Source organism: Morone saxatilis, unplaced genomic scaffold (assembly GCF_004916995.1).
Source record: "Morone saxatilis isolate NCDOM2014 unplaced genomic scaffold, NCSU_SB_2.0 Contig15, whole genome shotgun sequence".
NCBI lineage: Eukaryota > Metazoa > Chordata > Actinopteri > Moronidae > Morone > Morone saxatilis.
The window spans coordinates 19,349,497-19,362,519 of NW_023339707.1; the positions used below are offsets into that span (position 1 = coordinate 19,349,497).

Here is a 13,023-nt window from a genome sequence, read left to right on the forward strand (position 1 = left end):
CTTTGTGGAGGTTTAGCTCATGTATATGTGCCATAAAATACTAAATAATACTTTCACCTTCAAGCTTCTGGCCTTGTTTCATTCCTCTAACTAGTCTAAGACAACATTTAAGATTCCATTCAATGATGATTATGTGTAAGGGTCATTGTGACACATTGATGAGTACAACCTTCCAGTAAATCGCCCCCACATTCAATTCAATTCTTCATTCTTTGCTAATACTCTGACCTGAATCATTTCCTCTAGAAGGGAAAACACAAAGAGATTTTGTTTGGAAAGATAAAAACTGCAGCTCAGGACCAAGCTGAGCTCTCAGAGTCACACTAGGTCAGGGCTGATATGACCTCATAAGCAGTAGAGAAGAAATCTGTTAAAAAGAACTGCTTATTGCATAAAGGAAGGTCTGTACAGAAAATTAAAAATTCTAAAATACAACAGGTCCTGTTTCCCCCACAAAAGCCACTTTTATGAGACATTTAATGAATCAACAGCTGAAACAAATTTTAATAAGTGAACCAATTTCATTATCGCAGAGGCAAAATCCAAAAATCTTACCACATTTTGAATGACCATACTTAAAAAATAGGAAATATGAGGCAAATAAAATGGAAATTGAGTTAAAGTCACCAAGTTTTTGCTTAGCATTTTTGGCAGTAATAAACTTGTTAATGCAAACTTATTTCCCTTCGGTCAAAATAAATTAGATGATGACAATTATTATATTACAGTTTATTATGAATTTCTGAATGTAAAAACTTACCAGCTCAACAGTGAATGCAATCTAATCCTCATTGTGTCCTTTAACCACAAATTATGTGCTGTTATGACTTCATGATATATAAATGAGCTTGATGAAATTTTCAATTGAAATTTCATGATGAATCATCTTAAAAAGATTAGATTTTAATCAAGAAAACATAAAAAGTACACAAACAAAAGACATCTGTTAGTTACAACCCTAGATGTATCATGCACTTCTTTTCCACTATTCTGTTTCCATTTTCCACATTTTTTTTAAACAATGCAAGTTGTATGCAGAAGTGGAAGTGTTTAAATTCATCACTTTTCTCTGTGTGAAGAGTTGAGTCCACTTGTAGTGTATTTATCAGCCTGTGATGTGACAAATATCTTGCATCTGTGTGCACATATGAGCCCCCCCCCACCCAACCACAGTGGGGAAGTCTTGTTACAGCATTAATAGCTGTACTGGTACACACACATGAATCTAGACTGCCCTCTAGTGGTCGAGCTGTTTCTGTAGAACAGGGGTTTTCAAAGGGTGATACTGTGGGGCCTCCACCAGCACAGGGTAAATACTGAATCTGTATATAAAGGGACAGAGGAGACTGAGAGCGGATTTAACAACCATGTTGATGGGACACTCTGAGTTACCCAAAAAAAATATTTTGGATTTGGAGGATAATCAGTTTTGGAACTCAATTCCCCATAATTTGGGCTGTTGCTGTAGTTTAAACCTATATTTGTTTATATTTTGGCAAATTGGCACCACAAACAATAGGCCGAATTAGCAAATAACAGTTCTTGTTTGCAATGTACCCATAAATATACATAAAACTACCACTACATTACTTTGCTACTGAATACATGTAAAAATGTAGTGATTCACAGGCAAGTTCTGTCTTTATATGGCACGTTTTCTAATTCTACGCGGATTTATGGACATGTATTGGCGATAAGTCACACAAAAAATAACTAAATATATCTATCATGTCGGTGTGTTCAGGTTTGACTAAGTTAGGACTCCGAGAAGAAGTACGGCTAGTTTGCAACAACATGGCGCTAAGGGGTTTAAAGTACCTTAACGGCCTCCATGAGCTGTATCACATCCACTCCGCCATGAGTACTGATTCCGGTGAACGCACCTGTCCCTTTCCCCTCACCTTAGTGTCCCTGCTTCAACTCTTCAGCGCCCCCTGCAGGCTGCACCTCACAGTTTGAACACCTCTGCAGCCGAATGATTAACTGAACTATGAACAAGCACACTTCTGCTCTACCTGTTTTGAAGCCTTGCTATTATATTGTTGTAGTATGCCTATTATAAGGCTTTAGGAGTTGTAAAGTCTTCATCTCAAATTCAATCTTACATCTTTGTACCTCCTTCACACAGAGAATGCAGGCAATTGGGGAAGATATGCAGACTGATTGGCTTATGGTATGCCGATCTATGATGCCTAGGAGGGTAACAGTGAAAGTGACAGGAACTGTCATTGAGGCCATGTCAGTCAGTACTGCTGGCAGCGGGACAACAGACAGAGCAGGTGGAAAGGAAAGATGGCTCACATACCAACATGCCACAGAGAAGTCACTGGATGGCTTGGACGTAGCTGCTTCCTCTTCTTTTGTCTTTAGGCAAAACTAATAATAATACAACACCCCAATAATAATTTACCTGCAACTACCTTTTGGTTTTCTTGAAGGTACATAAATAGTGTCTCATTCATCTTTATTACAAACTATATGCATGTGTTTTATCTTTAATCTAAAATATTCAAATCAGTATTCAAATTTCCTTTCACTTGGCTCTCTCCAATGACAGATACTGATCAGAGGTTTACTTCCTTTGGAAAAAAATATGGGAAAATATCTACATCTATATATATATATATAAACATATGAAAAGTGTTTATATAGGACATGCAAATAACATAATGGATTAAAATACTTGCTGAGAGTAATCCTGTGTGATCAAAATGACAAAAAGGCTTAAAAAGTGTGCAGAGCATTTCAGGGCTTAACACTGGCAGATCACATGGCATGTCCCATTTGATGCAGTCATTCAGAGACGGCACACCTTTGTGTAGATCTAATTGCACAATAAAAGATTGTGAGAACACTAACTGATTAATGGATTAGCAGCTTGGACACACAACGCCGCCCCACCAGCAAAACACTGCCAACTTTTAGGCTTCCAGAATTGTCTAGAAAGTTAAGTTCTAGTCCAAAAGAAGCTAAATTGAGTTGATCCAGACACCCCTGCTGTGTTCTGTGCAAACTTTATAGCACAGCAGCCCGGTGTTAATACCTCTTCAGAGAAATATCTTTCAAATTGAGCCTAATTTTCACAGCAGTAGGTGACCTTAAAGGCAAATTACAGAAAAGAGCATATCTATTTGTCTCTAAAAGCCTGCAGCAGTGATAAAATGTTTTTCAGACACACTGTCTGCAGGTAAATGTGCAGCAACAGTGTTGCATAAAGGCTGAACCATGAGGTGACAAAACAGGTTGCACCAGTTTTCTTGCTATCACATCAGATAAAGTTGCTGAAGCTGAGCCAGAACACTGGGGCCTCAATTTGTAATTTGACATGACACACAAGGTCTTATGTTTCACAGTTAATGAAAAGGCAACAAATGGCCTACTCCAAATGCATGTTAAAGAAATGTGTGACTTGTGGGACAGTGTATTATCAAACAATTAAAATAATGCTTGTAATAAATGTCATTCGATCAGCTCACGTACAACTGACAGACCCACAGTGAAACTACACATGCTTGCTGTTTGACAAGCTTGTGAGCTTTGACGTGTGCGTCACTATGCAACCATGCAAACCACGTTTCAGATTCTTATCAGACAGTGGCCGCTGTCTATGTGCTATGAGTTACAGTAAGGTATGTTCGAGTAATCCAAGACATACTGTCTACATTTTTATTTATTTAATCTACACCCTCCAGTTATAATGCAAAACCCCTTGCTTTGACGAAGTGCACTGAGCAAATAGGTTCAAGGCAGTACATCAAGTGATAATCTTGAAAATTTTATTGAAATAAACATTTCTGAAATAGCTAACACAACGATGATTGAGCCTACGCCCACTGATGAAAGCCCTTACATTTGCTGTATTATAAACTATTGTGTATTAAAAATGCGGCTGTAAAACATGTTTTGATAGTAGATCAGTTTGAAATATTGCAGGGAGTAATTGATCAAAACGAGCAGCCACGGTGAGAGTTCCGAACCTACAACTTTTCAGCAAGGTAACCAAACATTTGGTAGGATGATGGAAAAAGGCCAATTATTGCCGGACTTCTTCATTAAAACTACAATAGTTTGTTTGGCTGCACCATAGACCAGTTGCTCTTATGCTGTAGTTATTTCTGAAAATGTAGCTGCTTTTGGATTGTTATTGTTATCACCAGTAACCACAGGCCAAATCATCCAGGACTGAAATCTTAAGGATTGTACATTTTAAGTACACAAAAATCTAGTCAGTGCTAAAAACATTTCCCATGGTCAACAAAGCCAGAAAATTCCAACTGATTTTAGGAAGTGAAAGTATTAACAAAAGTGACCTTTTAAAATGTATTAAAAGGAGAACTAAGAGGAGAACAAGCCACACAGCGACGTCAGTGTAACAAAGGATAACTTGTGAAAGCAGACAACAATGTTCAGAAAGGTTCATAACTGTAGACCAATATATTAAATGACAAAATAACTCATCATTGCCTCTTAAAAGTAACAGTATTTAATTTACAAAAACCATAAGCACAGTGAGAGAGTCAGTGAATATCCAAAAAGTTCTTGATTGCCAGTTTTCTGACAAATAAAACAGTGAACATATGGCTGTACAATATGAGTAACAAGTACATTTAAGTGTGGGCATGACATTCAATGTATTCAGGTCATGTTAGGCACTCCTTGTAGTAAATGATAATGCATAAATGTGTGGTTAAGCTGCTTCCCAAGAGTTCTGTAATGTCTTCATCAATCATGTATCAATATATTGTCTGTTCCTTTAAATATAGCATCTGAAGCAAGCGGTCAGATGAGGTCGAAGCTTTGGGGTCGATGCCTCAGTCCCTCAGCAGCCCCAGCCTCTTCAGGGCCTCGCGGCGGTTATCACCATTTTCTGCACGAGGGCAGATCAGTACACTGATGCCTTGGGATCGGGGCAGCTTCTGAGAGTCTCCGGAGTGCTGAAAGGCAGGCAGGGACCTCCGTAATTCTGGCTCTTTGCTGGTGGCACGACCCACCTGTGAACCCTCTCCCTGACTGCTTGAAAACTCTTTCCCACTCCCCAGAGAGGCGGGGCGTGGTCGATTGTTACGCAGTTGGCTGGGGCTCTGCTTGCCGCTGACTCCCCGGCTGGCCTCATTGGGGTCTTGAGTGGCCACATATCTGCTGAGACCCAGACCTGAGCGCTCCAGGGTGGCTGATTTGGCACCTTTGACCTTGGGTGGGGTTAGCTGCTTGACCAGGGTAGGAGGGGTACGAGGAGGCGTATTCCCCTGTGCATTAACTGTGGACTCTGAAACATCTTTGACAGCAGACAGCTCATTGTCTGATAGCAGAGGTCCATCAGGGTCACTGAAAGCAGCAGGTACTGGGAAAATATCAGGAGGCTGGACTGCAGGAGCTGTAGAAGGACCTGGTGGTGACACAGCTGCAGGAGACTGGAGGGGGACAGAGGCAGGAGAATGGTTGTTGAGGCGGGTGTAGGATGGTGTCGTAGGTGGTGTATGTTGAGCCGCTGGGTTTGGAGAAGGAGGACTTGCCCATGACCTTCTAGTTTTGGGAGAATGTTTTGGGTTCAGGACGGGGCCTGAATCTGCCTCTTCACTCTTAAGTAGGCCAAGCTTTCGGAGGGCCTCAATGCGGATTCTCTGGGGGTCCAACAACACCCGGTCACTGCTAGTGGACACTGAATGTCCCGAGTTACCATCAGCTACTGCTGCCTTGTGTGACTTCAGAATAATGTTGGCAGGAAGCTTCTTGGGCTTAGGGGCCACAGCAGGTGGACTTCTGGGCTCAATGGCTTCAGGATGAGGACTCACTTGTGGACCAGAGTTGATGGCTAATGGACTTAGTTCCGGGGCCTTGTTTGGAGGCTCCTGGGTCACAGGGGTGTTCACTTTCTTTGCAGAGGCTCTCTGTCGTAGCTGCTCCAAGTCAACAGTTGCTCCTGGGTGGTTATTGGATATTCCTGCCGATGGAAGAAGGTCTTTTGCCTTCACTGGCTGTGGAACAGGTCTTGGCTCATCCATGAAGTCTGAGGGAGGAGGGATCAGGCCCACATCTACCTCAGAGGCCTTGGTAGGCTCATCTGGGCAAAGCCTGCTGTTGGGGACAAAAATTAGATTACCGTCTTCATCCTTGGATACACACAACTCCTCGGGCTGAGTAGCTGATGGGGTGTTTTCAGCGACTGATTCAGTGACTGAAGGTTTAGGTTGAGTCATGAGGTTCACTGATGTTTCGAGATCTTTCATCTTGGAGTCCGGAGAGGACTGTGGTTCTGAGGTTTCATTCAGAGCGTGATGCTCAGCTTTGTCTGGTTGCTGGTGTCTTCCGGATTCGTCAGACTTTAAACTGGAAATGTCTAGGAAACAAAAGCATAACTACTGCAGTTAGTGTTGCAGTTATTGATATTTGTTATTTTAGTGTAAAATGTGCACATATACATACATACATACATACATACACGTAACCAACTAAGAAAACATGCCAAATGGAAGATTTCACAACATGAACATACCATTTACTCTCATCCGACCCATTTTTTCTGCCTGTAACATAGAATCTGGTTCATCATTGGATAAGCCGCTGTCCTCCTGCACCTCCAGCGCTTCAATCGTTTCCTCCAGATACATGAGGCACGCTCTCTCTTCTGCAGATAAGTGCTCCATACTGTCTTCACTCTGCACATGGAATAAGAGACTGTGAAACATATTACAGGTATGAAAAAAACTGCTTCTCAACACTTCAGCAATCTCTAAACCATAAACATGGCCATGAGAGACAGGACAGGAACAATAGGTCAAAGTTGTATAGTGTTCAAATAGCTTGAAAGGAATGACTAATTATGGCCATCTCTCATTCTATATTGGCCTGTCAGAACAATTTATTTCAGGTGACTGCAGGTGTCTGTGAATAGTTTGAGATCTTCTTGCCTTCGGTCGCTTTTAAGAAAACATACAAATAAGCGTATTTCATCTCTAACGGATTCACTTCCTCTCATTTGACATTCTCACATTGACTGCAAATGTCCATGCAGACGTCTTTACAACCTGATGCAGAAATCTCAGTTCTTATTTCCCCATTCCAAAGGACAGAAGCATTTTCAATGTTTCTTCAGAGTAAACTAGTGCACCACTAAAGTGAGTGATATGTTGTGCAGCTCAAGAGCTTTGTAATCACCTTCCATATTCACTAAAATGCTGCCTTTCCAGTGAAAACTCAAGATGTACTTGTATTAAATGGCTTTTGGCTTACAATTTTTGTTCTGTTTCTGTTTCACATTTGTGTACATATTTGATATTGCCTTATATTTATATACACTACTGCTCACAGGTTTGGGGTCACCTGCCACAAAAGCTTAATTCAATACAGTCAGTTTGAATGGTCTTTTTAATGCTTGTAGGTTGTAGCAAGTCCTTTTAACAAATAGATGTAATTTTGTATGAAGGGTTTGCAAAAAACAGTTATATTTTGTACAAGGAGAATAAAACGCTTTACAATGGTTCAACCAGACTGAAAAGTGAAAGGGCAGATAAAGACAAAGATCCCTTTGAGCAACAGTTAAAGATAATATAGGAAATCATCAGTCAGTGGTAAAATAAATTGGAAACTTAGCATCAAAATCTGTACAGATTTAAATAAGAACAGGTTCCTGTGCCAAGTGCACAATAATGCCTCTAATAAGCTGAGTAACTAGTGCCAGTAAAACTGGCATGTTGCTTTAGCAAAAATATTCTTAACATTTCAGAAATTGAAGGTTGGTCAGGGATTAGCATGACTGAACTAAATCACTGAATGTCAGCTGAACATACTATGGACTGACAAATAACAGCTTAAACCTATGTAATCGAGTCACTTAGTAGACTACAGAGGGCCCAAAGAAAAATAATTGCCAAAATATTGAGAGCCCAGTTGCACCGGTGTGGTTCAACAATGATCTCCAGTCACTGTGACTATAACACTTGACTTGTGTTATACAACGAACAGATAAGCAACAGAGTCAGTGGGACAGAGATCTATGGCAGCACTCACATAGCCAGAGTTCATGCTGATTACACTGTCGCAGCTCCCGGCACTGTCCATATTACTCAAGGATTCCATGGCAACGCCGCCTGGCCATGTGTCACTCTTCGGCATTGCACAAGGAATAGGATAAGGAAAGGACCTGGGCTTCACGGTCTTTTATTTATTGTGTGATAATATTGCCAAGAATCAGTCCGAGGAAAGGATCTGGAAGGTCAAGGAGAAAATGTGAGAACAGGACAAAAAGACCAAACTGGAATCAGTTGTGCGGCACCGCCATCTCCACACTACAAAATGCTTATTTCATGTTAATTCATCAAATACAAAGATAGACCTCACACAACCAGTAAACGTGAGATGAAGCATTAGTTTGAGGCTAAAAATAGTCGACAAAATTAGTTTGTAAACATCACTGCAACAACTATTAATGTCAAATCTTTTCATTAGTGTGATAAATGAACGCCATAAATTGCAGTTGATAGCTAAATGATCCTCATAATGTAATAGCTGTCCTATTTAAGATGAAATGTGCTGTCACAGTCACTGTGATATATTAAACATAACCAGTTATGTTAATGGGGTCATTACATAAATTAATGGATGAATTTATAAACATTTTTATTTACACATTAAACGTGGCTTGGATTAATATGAAGTCCATAGATTATTGGGGGGTTTGTTTTGTTGTGTTAGTAGGTTCACAATTGTCAGGTGTCTATATGGACATTGAATCAGGTTGCGTTTGCTGTTATCATTCATCCTGTTTACATCGGACATTAAAAAATCCCTTCTTAGTTCTTCTTCAATGAGTGACAGGGGACAAAATCCATAGTGGTTTTGTGCAAATATATATTACAAAGTTTATCTGCAGCTAATATGAGGCTTCAACATTCTGAGTCAAATCAAGTAGATATCTTTCAAATTCTAGTTAGTATAAAATGTCCTCTTTGTGATTATGCAGACAATGTTTGAGTTTTGAGTTGAGCAAAAACAGGAAATTAAACAGGAAAATATTAAGTATTTTTTTTGCACAAAAAAAAGTTGAGGACTGTAGATTTTGTCCCTCATCACTTACATTGAAAGATCATTAGGTTTGAGGAAGAATGGGAGGAATTGTTACAGGAATCAAAATTTGTTTAAATCATATGAGCACAGAGAATCCAGAAAGACTAGCAACCACTTTGTGGAAGCTAATGGGGATCCAATTTAAGAATAAAGAAAAATAAGAATATGAGCACAACTGTTTCGACATACATTAAAATTTGTGCACCTATCCTTTAGGGTTTTGTTATGTTAATGTTAAAGTTTGATGTTTTTGAAATACAAAACATTCACAATTAGATTAGAAGAGACAGCTTTATTACTCCACAGAAGGGCAACTCATTTGCCACAAAATCAACTCACAGTACACAACAAATAAACACCATAAAAAGCCATTTTGAGACTAAATTAATGGATGATTATAGAACTCCTTTCATACATTCATCTTTCTCAGATGTGCCACACTTGATAACCAGAATGGATGATTGTGAGTTTAATCTTCACTTTTACTCCTTTATCTGTTTAATTTCAGAAAACTTTGGCAATGTTAGTCTCTTAGTAAGATATTCATGAGGAAATGAGTCATTGGAGTTATTAAAAAGCTGTAAGCTATTACCTTTGCAATTTAAGTGACACTCTGTGATATATCATTCTTCCTCTTCCAGTTTAATTGTGGAATTCATGAGTAATAAAACACAGTTTTACTCGATTTAATACAATTGGGGATTTTGCAGCTACAGTCTAGCTTATGGTGACTAATTTTAGCTAACTCAAGACACATACTGCTGTATAACAGACATAACCTAGCCAGTTCACTGACTATTATTTTTTAAACTTTTTTGAATTACTTTTTTTTATGTGTTACTAATTGACACTTTTGGCCACAATGGCTGTCATTCAGCAAAAGTTACAGAGTTTCACTTTCAAGCAAAAGTTCCAAACATCTCTTAGCTTTTAAAATGAGAGGATTTGTTGCTTTGTCTTATGATAGTAAACTGAATATTTGGGCAGGTTGGACAAAACAACATTTTATTTTAAAGCTTTATTTATTCAGGGAAGGTGCATAGAGAGGAAGTTTCGCTTTTTTCAGGAACACCCGGATCACATTCACACAATTACACACATTCATACTTGGAAGCTGTCCAGTACAACCACAGTCTGAACTGCTGGCAACTAAACAGCAAAAAAATAATAATTAAGTCACCTTGGGCTGTGGGAAATTTTCAGACATTGCATAGACAAATTGAGACAATAAAGGACAGAGTAACCAGTAATAACAATAATTGTATTAGTTGTAGCCCTTATACATTATGCTAACAGAATTATGACATCAACAAACACATTATTATTGATAGAAGTTCTAATATTATATTATTATTGATAGAAGTTTAAAGGTTTATAATAGTAGCAGCTGTAGCAGAATCTGCCCTCTAAACAGATTCCAGAAACAGACAGTAGAAGAGGTTATTTTGCATTGTATTACTCAAGGTTATGCTGTACAAATAACTAGAAGTCATATAGCGATGCTTTATTGGTAATCCAGTCACTGTGATTCAGCAATCAAGAGACAAATGCTCATCTTTGTCTGTGCACATGCATGAGATACTTCATGTCATGGATAATCTGTTTAAAGACAACTGATATGCTGTGTTTCCTGCTTATTATTGACAGGTCAGGCACGAGGAAAGCATGCCAGCGGAAAACTTAAAGAATTATTTCTGGCTCCGCATCTGCAGAAGGGACACACAGACGAGGATTTTTAAAATCTTCACTAATAGACGCATGATTTAGAAAACAAGTAGGGCATTAAATTAATTCATAAGACCACAGAGAAAAGTTCTTATCTGCTTACTTTCCCTTTTAAGTGCTTAAAGTGCATTAGCAAGTGTCGGAAGCAAATACCAACAACAATGAACAACGGCTGAGGCATGAAAGAATAATATTTGGTCAACTCAGGGTAAGACCATAGTGGATTTTGCCTAATCATTCACACAAATGCAATATATCCCAAGACAAAAGCTTTACAACCTGTTATATGGCTTATTCATCACGTAGCCACAGCTGCACAATCAGGTTCAGGTGTGTTCATGGAAGCACGGCAAAGCTAACTTCATTGTTCTCTTACCTCAGAGAACATTTGATAAAGCATATAAGAGCAACAGAATTAATGTTTCCCTTTATGAATAAATATTTGTCTATAAATTAGTCTCCCAACGAAATGTGGTCTCTAATACTGCATGAAGACTGTGACTTAAAACAGGCACAGACACTTATTCCCCATGAACAATATGTCCCTCTGCCAGAACAAGACAATTCAAATTACTATTATGTCGGATACAGAATAATCGACTGAAATTTGGAGTAATCATTTAAAAACAAAGGGCAACACATTTAAAGAAAGTTACGAGGCAAACCTATTCAGTAATAGCATAGTAATGTTTTGGTAACAATATAACATGGTTATATCAGTGCAATATTTGGATTAATACATTTAAAATCAATTCTGGAAGTCAAAATTACCATATTATATTGCTAAAAATGTTAATTCTTACTTAATTATTATCTCTTTATTATCAAACCCACTATTACCATGAGCTGTATTGTAAAGTGTTACCAAAAATTGTTTCTAGAAAAATTTGATTAAAAATGGGAACAGCTTCTGAGAGGTTCCTTGTAAGGGACTGCATGTACATTTCACATGATATATATGAGATATATATAATGAATAAGGTTGCTAAAACTTTTTAAATTATTTTAGAAAACTGGCAGATTTATTTGACTTGTTTTAAGAAAATAAGAGTTTAAAGTTTCCAAAATGACAAGAAAGAGCTCACATGTATTTCAGGATATATCCCAGGTTGGAAACCACTACTCTAGAGCACCTGACAAAGAGCAATGACATTTTGGGCTTGTTGGCATGAAGACGTAACAAGGACAGTTGGAGAAAAACCTGATCACCAACACCCACATTCACACGTGTTTTCTGGCAACAGAAGCTGGTTGACAAAGCAATGGCCCTCCTAGAGAAAGCTCTAATAGCTGCTAATTACTGTCCCTCCCATTAGCCCATTCACATCAGCAGAGTGAGAAACAAATGTCCAAGCTCGAGCAGCCAACACCTCTCAAACCTGTAGGGCAGCAGTGGGGAAAGATCACTACACCCACAGCTGAGTCAGGATTTAATAGTGACAGGAATGTCACTTTGCTTGCTTCCATGTCTTTAAGACGACTCTTTAAATTCAGCCGAGCGCTCTGATGTGACTGGGCGTTGAATTACAGCTCAGCAGATAAAACTGTTTTAAACTATAAAAAGGGAGTATCGGCTCCAGTTCTTTAATGTGTTTACTGTGAGAACAGCTGCACAGTTTATGAGCCAGACTTACAATCCAAGAAATAATTATTTACATGTCATCTATGATGACAAATTATAGTGTGTGCTAATAAAAAATGGGTCCAAAAAATGTTAAGTATGTGTTCAAGGGCAGCCAGGCAGCTGGTTTAATGATTAACAGTAAACAAAAGTTCATGGTGAACACCAGGTTGTGCAACTCACAACCTGCTGGAGTGAACAGAAATGTTTCATTAATGTTTAGCTTGGCACCTTGTCCCAATAAAATGACTATTTTTGACATTTAGGTGCAAATATTTGTACTTTCTCTGACTCAACCTCTACTCACCCAGCCACCAAATATTCAATCATTAAACACTTCCTGATCAATGTGTCACCAATGGAAATATTCCACAGAACATTAAAAGTGATCAGTAATGGTGATCATATTGTGGAGAAGTGCCTCTAACACTGGCAGGGTTTCACTCAACTTCCCCTCCATTTCAGCCCAGACTGCTGAGTGACAGGCGATGACTATCTGTTCTAACAGGGTCATTCACACTCGTAAAACCTCATCAGCTACAGGAAGGAATACAATAAAAGCACAGAAAAGTATAACTAGATCTCAACAGATGGCTTACACACACACACACACA

General features: G+C 38.8%; 1 protein-coding gene across 2 annotated transcripts in view; it reads right to left on the reverse strand.

Moving 5' to 3' along the window:
• Nucleotides 1–3,780: 3,780 nt before the first annotated feature.
• LOC118325026 (specifically androgen-regulated gene protein) overlaps nucleotides 3,781–13,023 on the reverse strand; it is a 10,187-nt gene continuing 944 nt past the window's right edge. The window contains exons 2-4 of one of the 2 annotated variants that reach the window (XM_035657575.1): nucleotides 8,008–8,205; nucleotides 6,494–6,656; nucleotides 3,781–6,337 (exon numbers count right to left, since the gene is read on the reverse strand). In XM_035657575.1, coding sequence (XP_035513468.1) covers nucleotides 4,812–6,337; nucleotides 6,494–6,656; nucleotides 8,008–8,112 — 1,794 coding nt within the window. In that variant the 5' untranslated portion in view covers nucleotides 8,113–8,205 and the 3' untranslated portion in view covers nucleotides 3,781–4,811. The remainder of the gene's footprint in view (nucleotides 6,338–6,493; nucleotides 6,657–8,007; nucleotides 8,206–13,023) is intronic. The other variant, XM_035657576.1, reaches the window with a different exon arrangement.